Here is a 12,111-nt window from a genome sequence, read left to right on the forward strand (position 1 = left end):
ACTTTATGCTTTCATGCAAGATGTAGGAGGAGAGATGACACTTGACCAAGCATAAAGTTAGTGTGGCGTGAACAGATGATTCCTAATTTAGCACAGGGCTTGTCCTTACAGAGTTAAGTTGTCAACATCTGAGCAAATTTGAACCAGCCAAGTGACACAGTTTCTGTGGATGTTTCTTTTGTTAGGGTGTCCATTGAAGCAATTGCAGCTGTTCTCTCCTTCCTCTGCCAGGCTTAACACAACTTGGCCTGGCTGTGCGATGGAGCTGGGCAGGGGTTGGTTTGGTTGGAGACAGTTTTTTGACCCATGTGAGTGCCTGTGTTTACCATGTTCAGGCCTCCTGCCATCCAGGGAGAGGCTGTCACAACTTGAGGGGGTGGTATGAGAGGGCGGAGGATGAATCAGCTTCACTGGCACTCTTGTTTGAAGAAACATCTGCAGAAATGCTGGCAGGAGTTTACACTTTATCCGTGTTTTGCATTGTGAAGCTGTGATGTTTCTGATCTGGCACTGAAACCCCTAACTTTGGACTTAATATATTGTCATGCCATGGCCTAAGCAGTTAATTTACATTGACAAAGTGAAGTTCAGTGTTGCCCTTAAAGAAGCAAGCAAACCCGAACAAGAAACACAACTTTTTTTACGTTGTTATTTTCTCGAGGTGATGCTAAACTTGGTGTCTTGAGTACTGCAGAGGTTCTTGTTTTGCAACTCTTGAGATTCTTGCAGGGAACACAATGCTAGTTTCTTGTCATCTTCTTTGCTGCCTAAATATCTTTTGGAAAATAATGCTTTTCTTATCTGCCCTTAGCAATGACAATTACAACGGAACAAGCTGTTTTCTTGGCTGTTGCAGATGGTGATTTTTGTTAGGGTGTAACTTGAGGATACTCCTCTTCCATTCCCCCTACCCTCTCCAAATACTCCCCCATGATTTAAGGAACTCTCTCACTAGTTTCTCTGTCTGCTCAAGTAAATCTTGTACTCTTCTGTAAATTAGACTATCCTGGTCTTCCCTTACAACACGCCTTTGGGGAAAGGTTTTTCTTTTTTTAAGCCTGAACTATTTCCATGGTATTGACGCACAAAGAATGGCACTGGATGCAACTGAAATTACATAGGCTCACAACTTTGCTGTTGCAGAAAATGTTTGTATGGCTACATTCTTGGGAACTGAAGTGGCAGAAGAGGCCGTGCAGAAGAGGCTTTGTGTCCAGAGGCCTTGAAATTGTGCTTTGATGTCTCCTGTAAAGCACAGAATAAAAGAAGTGGTTCTCCAGTAAAGTTTAGCATAGGTTTGTCCTGCAGGAAGCTGGAGGGAATTGACTCAGTGAACCTGAAGTGTCAGTGCCACATGCAAATGTGCCTTAGTTATAGCTGGGATATTGGGAGCGGATTAATTGAAATTGGTTTTCTTGAACTGCCATATAATTGATTTTTAACAGTAAAATTGCTTCTTTGTCCTCAGGGTAGTGCTTTGGAGGCTTAATTTTATTTCTAGGATTCTTGCACAGTTTCTTCTCTAGTCTTTTTGTACAGACTTTTTGTCTCCTTTGGGGTGGCATCCCTAGTAGCGGTTACTCCAGTATGGCACAGTTCTTACCTACGAGTGACCCATGAGGTACAGCTGGCACCCATAATGTCTTTGTCAAAAGCACCTGCACACTCCTGTCCTTTGGTTTTTTTCCATAGATGTCTGCAAGTGAAAACAGCCAACAGTGCTGTGAGGAACGGAAGAAATAAGGATATTGACAATCTAGAAGTTGTGAGTTTTCTTCCTTTAGGTGGTTCTTCCCTTTCTTCTGTTCCCCCTACTTGGGAATTTTACACTTTTACTGGGAAAGGTACCATCGGTATGAGCTTTGGGCGTCATGCAGACCTGAGATCTTCAGTCCTTAGGCAAATTGCTGTGAGGCAGAATACTTGCCTTCTTCCCTGGCAGAGAGGGGAAATATTTGGGAGCACACCTGGCCGTTGTGAATCAGGTTAGAAGTAAATTGAGCCCAGGACCTGCCTTGAGCAGCACTGAAAATAGGAGAGTTGAGAGGTGCTTCAGAAAGCAAGGACTTCTGATAATTCCTCCAAACACTGTGGAATCTCCAGTGATTGCTTTAAAACCCAGCCTATTAATTGTTTCTGAAACGAGAACCATTTAATATCTCTGTCTTACCTTTCTCACTTTCTTTTATAGTTTTTGTATCTATGCCTTTTATATAGGGAACAATGATCAGAACTTAATTATCTTTGAGACTTCTGTCCATCTGTGAAATGTCTGAACAAAGCGTTCAGGAGTTAATAGGGAAGAACTAATGCTTGGATAATGGAGTTGCATAAACCTTGTTTCACTAAGAATCAGGCAAAAAAAATGATACAAGATGGCTGGACAGGAGTTTTTCTTGCCCCCTCCCTTGATGTGATAGAAAACAAAGAACAGAAGACATCTGGGAAATTCCAAATATCATGTTTCAGAGTTTAAAATGGATCAAGCAATCAACAGTTTGTCCAAGAAGTTGTGTGTCATTAACTTAGATTTATTTTTCTTTTTACTTCAAAAATATAGGTTATGTCTTACCTCGAGTAGATTTCTGTATGGAAGGTACTTTAGTTTTTGTTTATAACTGTTACAGGTCCTTCAGAATTTGGTGTTTTGGTGGGTTTTTTTTTTGTTGTTGCAATAACTCTTGCTATAAGACCTGGCATGGATAAACACCTGTATCAACTTTTTTTATAGGCATGTGCATAATCTGTAGTCCTATTACGTGGATCTTGCCATGAATTGCTTGTCCTGTGACTTATGTTTTGGGTAATATTGAATCTGGATTTTTGGAGGCCTGTCAGAAAAAGTGATCCATAGGTTACATCTCAAAAAAGCCAAGTAATATTGTCTGTCCCTTTATCATTCTTCACATTTGAAAGAAAATAGAACATGAACATTTTGTTTACCATGTGAGTGTGTAGATAATCATTGCTCAAGAAACAGCAAAGCTGGCTTGATTTAACTGGGGTACTTCAACTCATCCTTGCTAAATTTAGTGATGGTTTGCTGTTAACTGTGTGGAGGGGAGATGTTTGCTTTTGCCATGTCCCTCACTCACTGGCTGTAGGTATTTACACATCTCTTTTAAGGAGCTGGGTGGTAGGGGTGGTGTTTGCCATAGCATGTGCTGCCTCATCCTCAGCTTGATGCATCCAGTGCATGCAGTGGCCACAGATACTGCTGTCCTGTAAATACAAATTGAGCCTGTGCTGACAGTATATCTTTAATGCCTTTGTTGATCCATGAAAGACATTAATTTGTAAATACCTGGTTTGTGTGTATTGCCAGATGTATTAGACCCCATAATTCCTTTAGCAATAGAAAGAACTGTTTCAGTTTTGCCTTTCTGGTAATGAAAATACTGTGCTGGTGAGGCTTGCTCTGTTGAAACTCTGTCTGCTCTGTAACTACACATTTCATCGGGTGACTGCTGCTGGGAGTGTTGCTGCTTTTTGAAGAGCCAGGAGGCAGTAGGACTTGGGCTCTGCCAGGTGAGATTGCAGGACTTGTGGAGTTGCCTCTCCAGCCTCCTCTTTCACACCAAGAGGAATTGTATTATCCAGAATGTAAAATGATAGACAGTTTAGGGACAAAGCTGGTGAATAATTTGAAAACTGGAACTTACTGAAGGAAATCGGCCCAAAGTTGGAGAGCCCAGAGTATGAGGAGGCACATATTTCTTGAAAAAGAAGTCATAAAATAAGCATCATAAGTTTATGCACTCTCTTGATGCTCATCTCTAATTCAGGGCAGTAGCTTTGTGGGTTGGGAAGGGGAAATAGTTACAACTGTGAAGTTACTTCTTTATCTCATGTCTGGAATTGCACATTGTACCCAGCAGTGGCAGTGAGTGTGGGACAAGGAAGGCTCCAGCCTCCCTCTTATCCTGGGTACATCTCTAGGCTGATGCAGTACTCACTGTGTAAGACTTCTGGGGGTAAGGTAGGGAATACTCAGCCTGGTCAGTCCTCAGAAAGCACTTGTAGCTTGAAAGGCAAGTGTGCGTTGGGAAGGATAAAAATACTTTTGGGCATTTTTGCAACTTGATCACCTAAAAGCCCATAAGGTTATTAGGTAGCTCAGACATGTCTAATCTTATAAATATATGACCTCTAGACAGTGTGTGTTACTTATTTTGCTGTACCCCCTCCTGATTTTCTTTTCCATGGACTGATGTAGACATAAGCAACAGCTGACACGAAGAAGACAGAGGGGGAAGCTCTTTTGCAATAATGTCTTAAAAGCATATGAGAGCAAAAAGAAATTCTGTTATGTTAATTGCAAATTGAGAACTGTTATTTTACTGCCTTTATGGAAAATTTTCATCTCCTGTGCTCTGTAGGCTGTCATTCTAGTTTTAGTTGCTGTACTTGTGTCTGTGTGTTCTAGCAGTTCAGTCATTACCTGTGTAATACAGCATTGCTTTCTGGAAAGTTGTGTTGTGCATATTCAGAGAAATTATTATGGGATATAAAGCCTTTTTTTTGGATAGATTTCTGTATGTGGGTACTTCTGCTCTATAGCAGCACATGCAAGGGGAAGAGCTACATTTAGAGTTTGTCAGACAGTGGTGGTCTGTGTGATGGTCCTTACTGCCTTCTGGTATTTCCACACTCCTCAGTGATTGTTGGAGCCTGATCACAGATAACTGTAACATGCATGAGTGATGCCATTAATTATGGTCGCGGTATGGATGCACGGCTGATTAATTCGGGGATGGTGAGCTGAAGCCAACAGCTGTTGTGAAGGTATGGGGTTGAAACTCTCTTCAGGTGGCTGGGTGGTGAGGGATTGCCTTCACATGCTTTTTGTGGTGGTTAGGGGGCATGTCATGCTTGTGGGATGCAGAGCAGTTTTAGACTAGTCCTTTTCTTCAATTTTGTAAGTAGGAAAGCAAATAAATTGGCAAGGATAGATAGTCAGTTGTGTTTGAAGGTCCTGACTTGTTTTGTTTGCTATCATGCTCTGCTTTTCTGTCCCTAGACCTTATTTTTTGTTTTAGTGAACTCTTCTGTCCTGTTCTTAGTAGGGGTTGAGATGTGTATCTCCCTGTTGTCTAGAGACTTGCTAATTTTGTTTCCTTCCCCATCCCCTCTTTCAGCACAGGGTTAGGACCCCTGGCAGCTGTGCACATACAGGATGTCTCCCATTGACAGCTGGATTGTTGGGAGTCTGTGGAAGGTTTCTGTGTACTGTGTGTGTGAGAGCACAGGCATCTGCAATTGTAGACACTGCCCTGAAAGCAAACTGGGAATCTTATTAGTTGGGTAGGCAGTATGAGAAAGGGTGCACTTCTGTTGCATGGGAGGAAGTGGAGGTGAAGAGCTACTCCAGAGAAAGGCAGTGTTTTTGGAGTGTAGGGCCCAGTGGTGTGCCTCCTTTAAATCTCCTTTGCAGGAAACCAGTCTTCTTGGGCTTGGCTGCTTGTGGAGTTTCAGGACTGTTCTCACCAGCCCAAGCATCTGTTTGGAGAGTGGTTTGTTGAACTTAAAATTTCCATGTTGTACATGTGGAACAGGAATTCAGACCATTCTCTGTGCAGGATAACATTTTAATTTTAGTTCTAGTATTGAAAATCTCTATGAAAAATGCAGACACTTTCATTTGATATACATTATTTTGTGTTATGTGGTTTGCAGTGTGCTCTGCATTACTTGCAGAGAGGAAGAAGCCCTTTTCCAGGTAATTTGAGCAATAGGAAATAGGTCTCCATCAGTTACATAGCTACTGGTGAAATGCTTAGCATAGTTGTGGCATTAGTCTAAAACATGGATGAGATGTACTGGGCTGTGGATTTGACACGGTGAAGTCATCAAGCACTAGCCCAGGAATGCACCTCTGCACTGTCATGTGTCAGCTCTTGAAGCATCCTGAGGGACAGGTTTGGTTCTGCCTTTGTGCCAGCAGCGTGCAGAACGTTCCTGTGAGCTTGGGTTGCAGTTTTTGGTCACACACTGTGGGTCTGGGGATGCTCCTGCTGCTGACCAAGACAGTGGTGGGGGGGTTTATTATTCAGTACTGTTGGATACCACTGTCAGCTGTTCTTTAGTAAACCATTCATCTGTGATAAGCTTTCTTTAAATTCATGCCAGATTTTACAATCAATAAACTGTAGTTACGTAAAAAATCAAGTTAATGTTCACTTGAGGTATAAAATGTGTCTCTGAGAACATATGCATGCACATGCACACAAAAAAGCTGGTTACAAATGATGTCAACTATGAGCATTTGTAGCAGCTACCTGAAACCCATGGGATTAAAATCAAGGTTATATTTTGAAGACATAAATTGACATTTTTAGTTTTAATTTATAATTTTCAGACACAGTGCTTACAAAAGTAATTTTTTTTGCATGTCTCAGTCAAAGTACCTGAAGTGAGGAGTAGCTGGTTGTCTTAGGAATTATTGGAGGGTTGGAGGGAAAGAACTCATCCTTTCTTCACTTGTTGGAGCTTTCCAGTGAGAAGTGGCCAGTGAGCTTGGAGAGGCACCTTGAGGCTTCAACATCCTCTGCTGCAATGCCCTTGTAGGTCGTAGGTGGTTCAGCTGTGGGAGAAAGAATTTCTCTTTACTCTGCTGATCAGTAAATTGCTTAATGCCCACCATTGTTATTTCAGTCAGCAGTTGTTATTGCTGAAGCTGCCAAATATCTGTTTGGTTTTGTGACTTCTGGTAGAGTTGGTTATAGTAATGTTGAGCCTGTTTCCAGTTTGATGTGCTGCACAGAGCCAGTATTTGAGAATGGAAATTTAAGATCTAGTTACGTGGGTGTTTTAACCATTTCTGGTACCAACCCACAAAGTTTTCTACAGACCAGATGTCCAAACTCTGTTCCTCACTTGAGATCTTCCACCAGTTTAAATGCTGCAGGGATGTGATATTTAAGAGGAACTGACTCTTGCAGTTGGTAGTAAAGTTTTGGAATCACTCAGGTGCTTTTTGGTGTGCGTGAAGATGGCTGATGATCAGTCTGAGAGGCCTGGAGCGCAGAATGCACGAAAATGTCAAAAATTGAGTGTGCTATTTCAGTGCTTCTTAGCCCTTCTTACACTCTGTGGCTCAGTAACCCAAGACTCGTGCTGAGCATATCCATTGAAACGCTTCACTTGTCACTCCATGCAAGACCAGGCTGGGACTTCACTATCAAGGTGTCTTGACAACAACACACTTTTTGACAAGACAATAGCTTGGAAAATAGGTTTGTTAAGAATTGTCGCTCTTGGGATTGTAAGCCCCGGGATTCCTGGTGAGTGAATCTCTCCTAAGGCTGCCAGCCCTGCTGAAGGGGCAGGAGGGCACTTGGGTTTTTTGCAGGCAGTGCAAGAGCAGCTTCCTTGGGGTCATTTGCACGGTGGTCAGTGCTGTGCTCTTGTGTCCCACGCAGCAAGTAGGTGGGTCTGGAAATCCAGGGAGACTTATGGATAGCGGGCTGTAAGCAGCAGTCTGAAAAAAGGCGTGTCTGCAGCTTGAGTGGTGTTACACGGGGCAGGTAGAAGGGCTGTGATGGGTAAATAAATGCCCTGATGTCTCTCTGGTCAGCCCACAGATGGGGGTCCCCTTAACTCTCCTAGTGCAGTTTTTCCAGGAGCAGAGACCTTTGGGGGATGTCTTCCTTCCTCTGGGCTGGGGAGGAGGGAACAGTGTCTGTGCTTTCCACAGCCTTTTAACAAGGATTTTAGGGGGATTGAGGGTAACCCTCAGGAGCTGTCCCTGTTTACACAGCTAGTACTGCTGGACACCCGCTCATCCCGGAGCACCATGCTAACGTAGGCATTGCAAAAGATCACCTGAGGCGTGCCCGGGGGCTACGGGTCTTTTGCTCCAAACACAAATGAGCTGGGAAGTCTGGGGGGAAATCGTCTTAGATAGTCCTGGAAGGAATTGTTGTCAGATCCGTGTGCAAGGTCAGCACCTTGTCAGCAGGAGGTGGATTCAGCTCCCTCTTTGTCTCGGTTCAGGCTTAGGGTTTGGCTTCTGGAGTGCTGGGAAAGAAAGGCCAGTCCATTCAGAACTCATGAGCATCTGTTTTCTGACGGAGTGCTGAAGCTTGGAGTTCCCTAATACCAAATAATTTATATGGGACTCATGCATGTTTCTGTGATGTTTTTGTTTTTTTGGGTTTTGTTTTGTTGTTGGTTTTTTTGTTTTTTGGTTTTTTTTGAAGACACTACCTTTGGTAAGAACTTGGTTTTTTCCTATAACTTTAGATGTTTATCCCCCTTCAAAATACAGGTATTACTGATAAGTCTAAACAGCGATATGGAATTTTGTTGAGGGCATTCTAGGATCACATAAGTGTAAAAGATCAAGAAGTAGAAAAAAAGATGAGAGGGAGAAACTATTTGTGTTCATCGTGAATGAGCTGTTCCTGTAAACTGGAGGGGAAGAGAGAGATCACATATTGCTGGTGAGAAGTGGCTGGATTTTGATAAGAACAGGAAGCAAGTAAAGACAGCAGTGTGGTCTGAGTGGAAATAATCTGATCAGAGAGAGGAGGAAGATCACGTGCTTTGCTTTACAGGCTCGTAAAGGTTTTGATTTGATTTCTAGCAGTTCATATTTTAAAGAGTCTTTTTTTCTTTTTATCAGATTATGTCTACTTCGAAAATTCTTCAAGTAACCCCTATTTGATACGAAGAATAGAAGAGCTCAATAAGGTAAACATTTTTTTCCATCAAGTCTTTGAAGTTAATTGAATTTATGATCTGCTTGATTTGATTAAAATCAAAACAATTCTTTAGCAGTTCTTTGGTAATTAGAAGCTTAAAAATACATGTGTTCTCTGATAATTTTCTGGAATGCTTTAAGACCTTTTGTTCTCCTTTGGTATGAAAGGACTGAATATCAATGGCATGTAATTCTCAAGGTGATTATGCCCACCTTTAGGGCAGGTTTCTGCAGTTCTTCACTTCCATGCCAGGATCACCGGATATGGAGAAAATACAAGCGTTTGCCTAGAGGATGGAGGGCTTTAATTTGGTTTTTCTTGTGGGAGACTCTTGCTCAGGAGAAAGGTTTGCCGCTGTGATCTGCTTGCTCAGACTTTGTCTTTGATGGTTGTCCTTTTGGGCCAGTGAACTTGATCTGTCACATTCCCTTTCAATGAATTGAACAGGGAAGCATGATGGCTTCTGTGTGGGAATGCAGCTGAAGTTTGACCTGGCTGAGGGTGGACGAGGGTTCTGAAGCCACTGGTTGTATCCTAAACATACCACGTGTTCAGGTTTAATACCGGCATTAGGGCAGCCCTACAGAAGGAATGTCACATTGCTGGTTTGGATCTGGCTGTACATTAACTGACTGGTATCAGGTACTCCTCTTCACCTGCCAGTCATGGAAAAGCATGTAGTTCTCAAACAGTTACTTGGAAGAGAAAATATATCAATTTCATGACCAATAAAAATCTGAGTGCTAGGACATCCTTGGGTAATCCCCTGGAGGTCTTTTACAGAAATACCTTTAGGTCTCTTTTGCCTTAAAGAAACAGGAGTGAATTCTTAAAATGTTCCCAGTGGATCCCTATCCCTGAGGTATCACTGTCTGTATTCCATTCCATGACAGGTTGCAAGTTTATTGATCACTTTCCTGGAAAGTGGTTTCCCCTCTTACTCTTCAGTTTCATTCTTCCTCTCACCTTTAAAAAAAGATGAACTTTCAACCTGGATCCCCCATCTTGGTGCAACTCTTGCTTGACCTGTGATTTCTCTGATCTACACTTTAAAAAAGTGTGTTTAAGGTTGAAATGAATCCTAGCTCATTGATTTTTAACTGAGTGTAAACGAAATTTTGGAAATTAAATAAATCAGATCAATTTACATGGAAGCTGTCTGTTTGAACAAGATGGTTCCTGCCTTTGTATTTTAGTTCCTCAGAAATTTAAAAGTTCTGAATTACTTACCAGAAGAGGGTGGAAATTCTGAGAAATTACTGAAAACTTTTGGTCTGTAAGGAAAATATCTGTGCACATATATGGTGTCTGTGTTGTTTTTTTGTTTTTTTGGGTTTTTTTTTAGATTTGTGTTAGGTAAACTGGTATTAGAAAAGTTGAAACTTTTCCTTCATTCACATCTTAGAAATGAGCATGTACATGAATTTTTATTTTGTTTCCTTGAGGACACATTGCTGGTTTACTGCCCTTTTTGGAGACTTCCCTAGCAGGGAATTTGTATCTTCTGCTTTTGGGAACTGTGCCTTCATTGTGGTTTTCAAAGAGTCTTCAGTAGTAAGATACAACTCTTGAGTTACTTTTGCATTATTTGATTTATTTTAGAGATAGTAAGTTGGTTGGGGCTGTTACAAACCAGTAGGTTTATTTCCCCTAGAATTTGTAAAAAGCCACTTGCACTGTTTGACAGGTGCTATTTGATCACCTATCTAATTTTAAGAGTTTTAAGTAAATATTCTTTAAAAAATTCTGACTTTCTTTGTATGTTGTCACTGAAATAGAGTTATTGTCTGGTACAGCTTCTTTGGATCTCCTTCTGTAATGATTTTTTTTTGTATCTTGGTCATTATTTAGCTCACCAGTGTTTGTCAGAGAATCTCATGTAGTTTCTTTTGCAAAAGTAGTAATGGCTGGATTCTTTCTTGCCTTTCTACTACCCTGCAGAGTTTGGAGAACAGCTTAAATCTGAATTCTGTTATTTTTCACAGGTTTTTTAATTAGGCTTTAATTAGGTTTTTAAAGATTCATTTGAGTGCTGTTTAATATAGGCATCACCTCAAAAGTAGCAAAGTGGCTTGTTAATAGGTTGCAGTGGCAGGTAAGTGTGTTTTTCTCTGTTTGAAACATCTGTAACTTAAAAGTGGTGATTCCTCAGGAGCCATTGGGAGGGCAGGGCCAAACTGCCTGGAATTTCCCTATCCCGGAATGGATCTTGCAGGAGTTTGTGTGTTAGGTAATGTGTGCAGCTGGAGACACTAAAAGCAGATGCTGTGTAGCTCTTGTGCAAAATTCCCGGTAATTTATCAAGTTCCTAGTTCAGTGTGCAGTTCTGCTCTCGGTCAGGGGTCAGTTTTTTCTTGTGTTCCCTGTTTCAGACGGCCAATGGAAACGTGGAAGCAAAGGTGGTGTGCTTCTACAGGAGGAGAGACATCTCAAGCACGCTCATTGTACTGGCAGACAAACATGCAAGTAAGCTGCTTTGTGTTCAAATGACATTGCTTCTGCACAAAATTGTCAAACTTGGGGACAACTTCGATATCTCAAGTATCTGTATTTTAAATGTATTTTTTTCTGTAGTCATCTTCAGCAATTTGCATTACTTGTTTGGCTGACGTTTCTGTCTTTCTACCTGGCTCTCTTTTTTACTGTTTTGTTTTGTTTTGTTTTCCTCTTTGTCAGAACCTGTTACTACCTTGTTTCTGTATGGTTGGATTTTGGTGGGGACAAAAGAGAAGTTTTCAATTAGGGCTGAGTAAAGACATCTTATTTGCTCCACAGAAATTAATTTTTTAATTTTTTGGGTGAGAGAATGTATTCTCCCTGTTAATATAACTTCTCATGAATTGTTTGATTTGGTTTGTATATTAAAAAAACCCTCAAACATTATGTGAGGGAATCAAGTAGACTGGATATGGTAAAGCAACTTGAAACATGGCCAGCCTGAAACCTGACTAACAGGCTTTCTCTTTAAATTTCAATATTAATAATATTCCTTGCAGTGACACAGCTTTTGTCTGAACATGTTCAATAAATACACTTTGAAAACAGAGAATTTGAGAATCTCCTATCACTATTTTGAATACTTAAAAGCCCTTTTGTTGGGAAGCAAGTGGAGTAACTGAACTGGTTTTTTTTGTAGACAACAGATTGTGAGGTGTAGCTGTTCAGATTGCTTAAAATTTAGCAAAAAGCATGGACAGCCTTATGAATCCTTGTAATTCAGGGCACATCTATAAATGAGAGAGAAGCAATCAGATATGGGCATGTCAGAACTGTGATTTAGCTGGCAAGCATCACTGTCTTCTAATGCTTCTTGGTGTGTGTATCAATAGAGTGATCTGGGGATTGATTGAATCAGATACTCAGTTTTAGCAAGAAATATAATGGCTTGCTGTGTTGTCACTGCTTT

At 41.2% G+C, this 12,111-nt stretch overlaps 1 protein-coding gene across 4 annotated transcripts in view; it reads left to right on the forward strand.

Moving 5' to 3' along the window:
- Positions 1-12,111, forward strand: part of MTA1 (metastasis associated 1) — a 74,703-nt gene that overhangs the window by 6,243 nt on the left and 56,349 nt on the right. For all 4 annotated transcript variants that reach the window (XM_041479038.1, XM_041479036.1, XM_041479037.1 and 1 more), the window contains exons 2-3: positions 8,627-8,694; positions 11,078-11,171. In XM_041479038.1, the coding sequence (XP_041334972.1) occupies positions 8,627-8,694; positions 11,078-11,171 (162 nt within the window). The remainder of the gene's footprint in view (positions 1-8,626; positions 8,695-11,077; positions 11,172-12,111) is intronic.

This window comes from Pyrgilauda ruficollis, unplaced genomic scaffold (genome assembly GCF_017590135.1).
Source record: "Pyrgilauda ruficollis isolate IOZ18807 unplaced genomic scaffold, ASM1759013v1 scaffold47, whole genome shotgun sequence".
NCBI classification, from domain to species: Eukaryota; Metazoa; Chordata; class Aves; order Passeriformes; family Passeridae; genus Pyrgilauda; species Pyrgilauda ruficollis.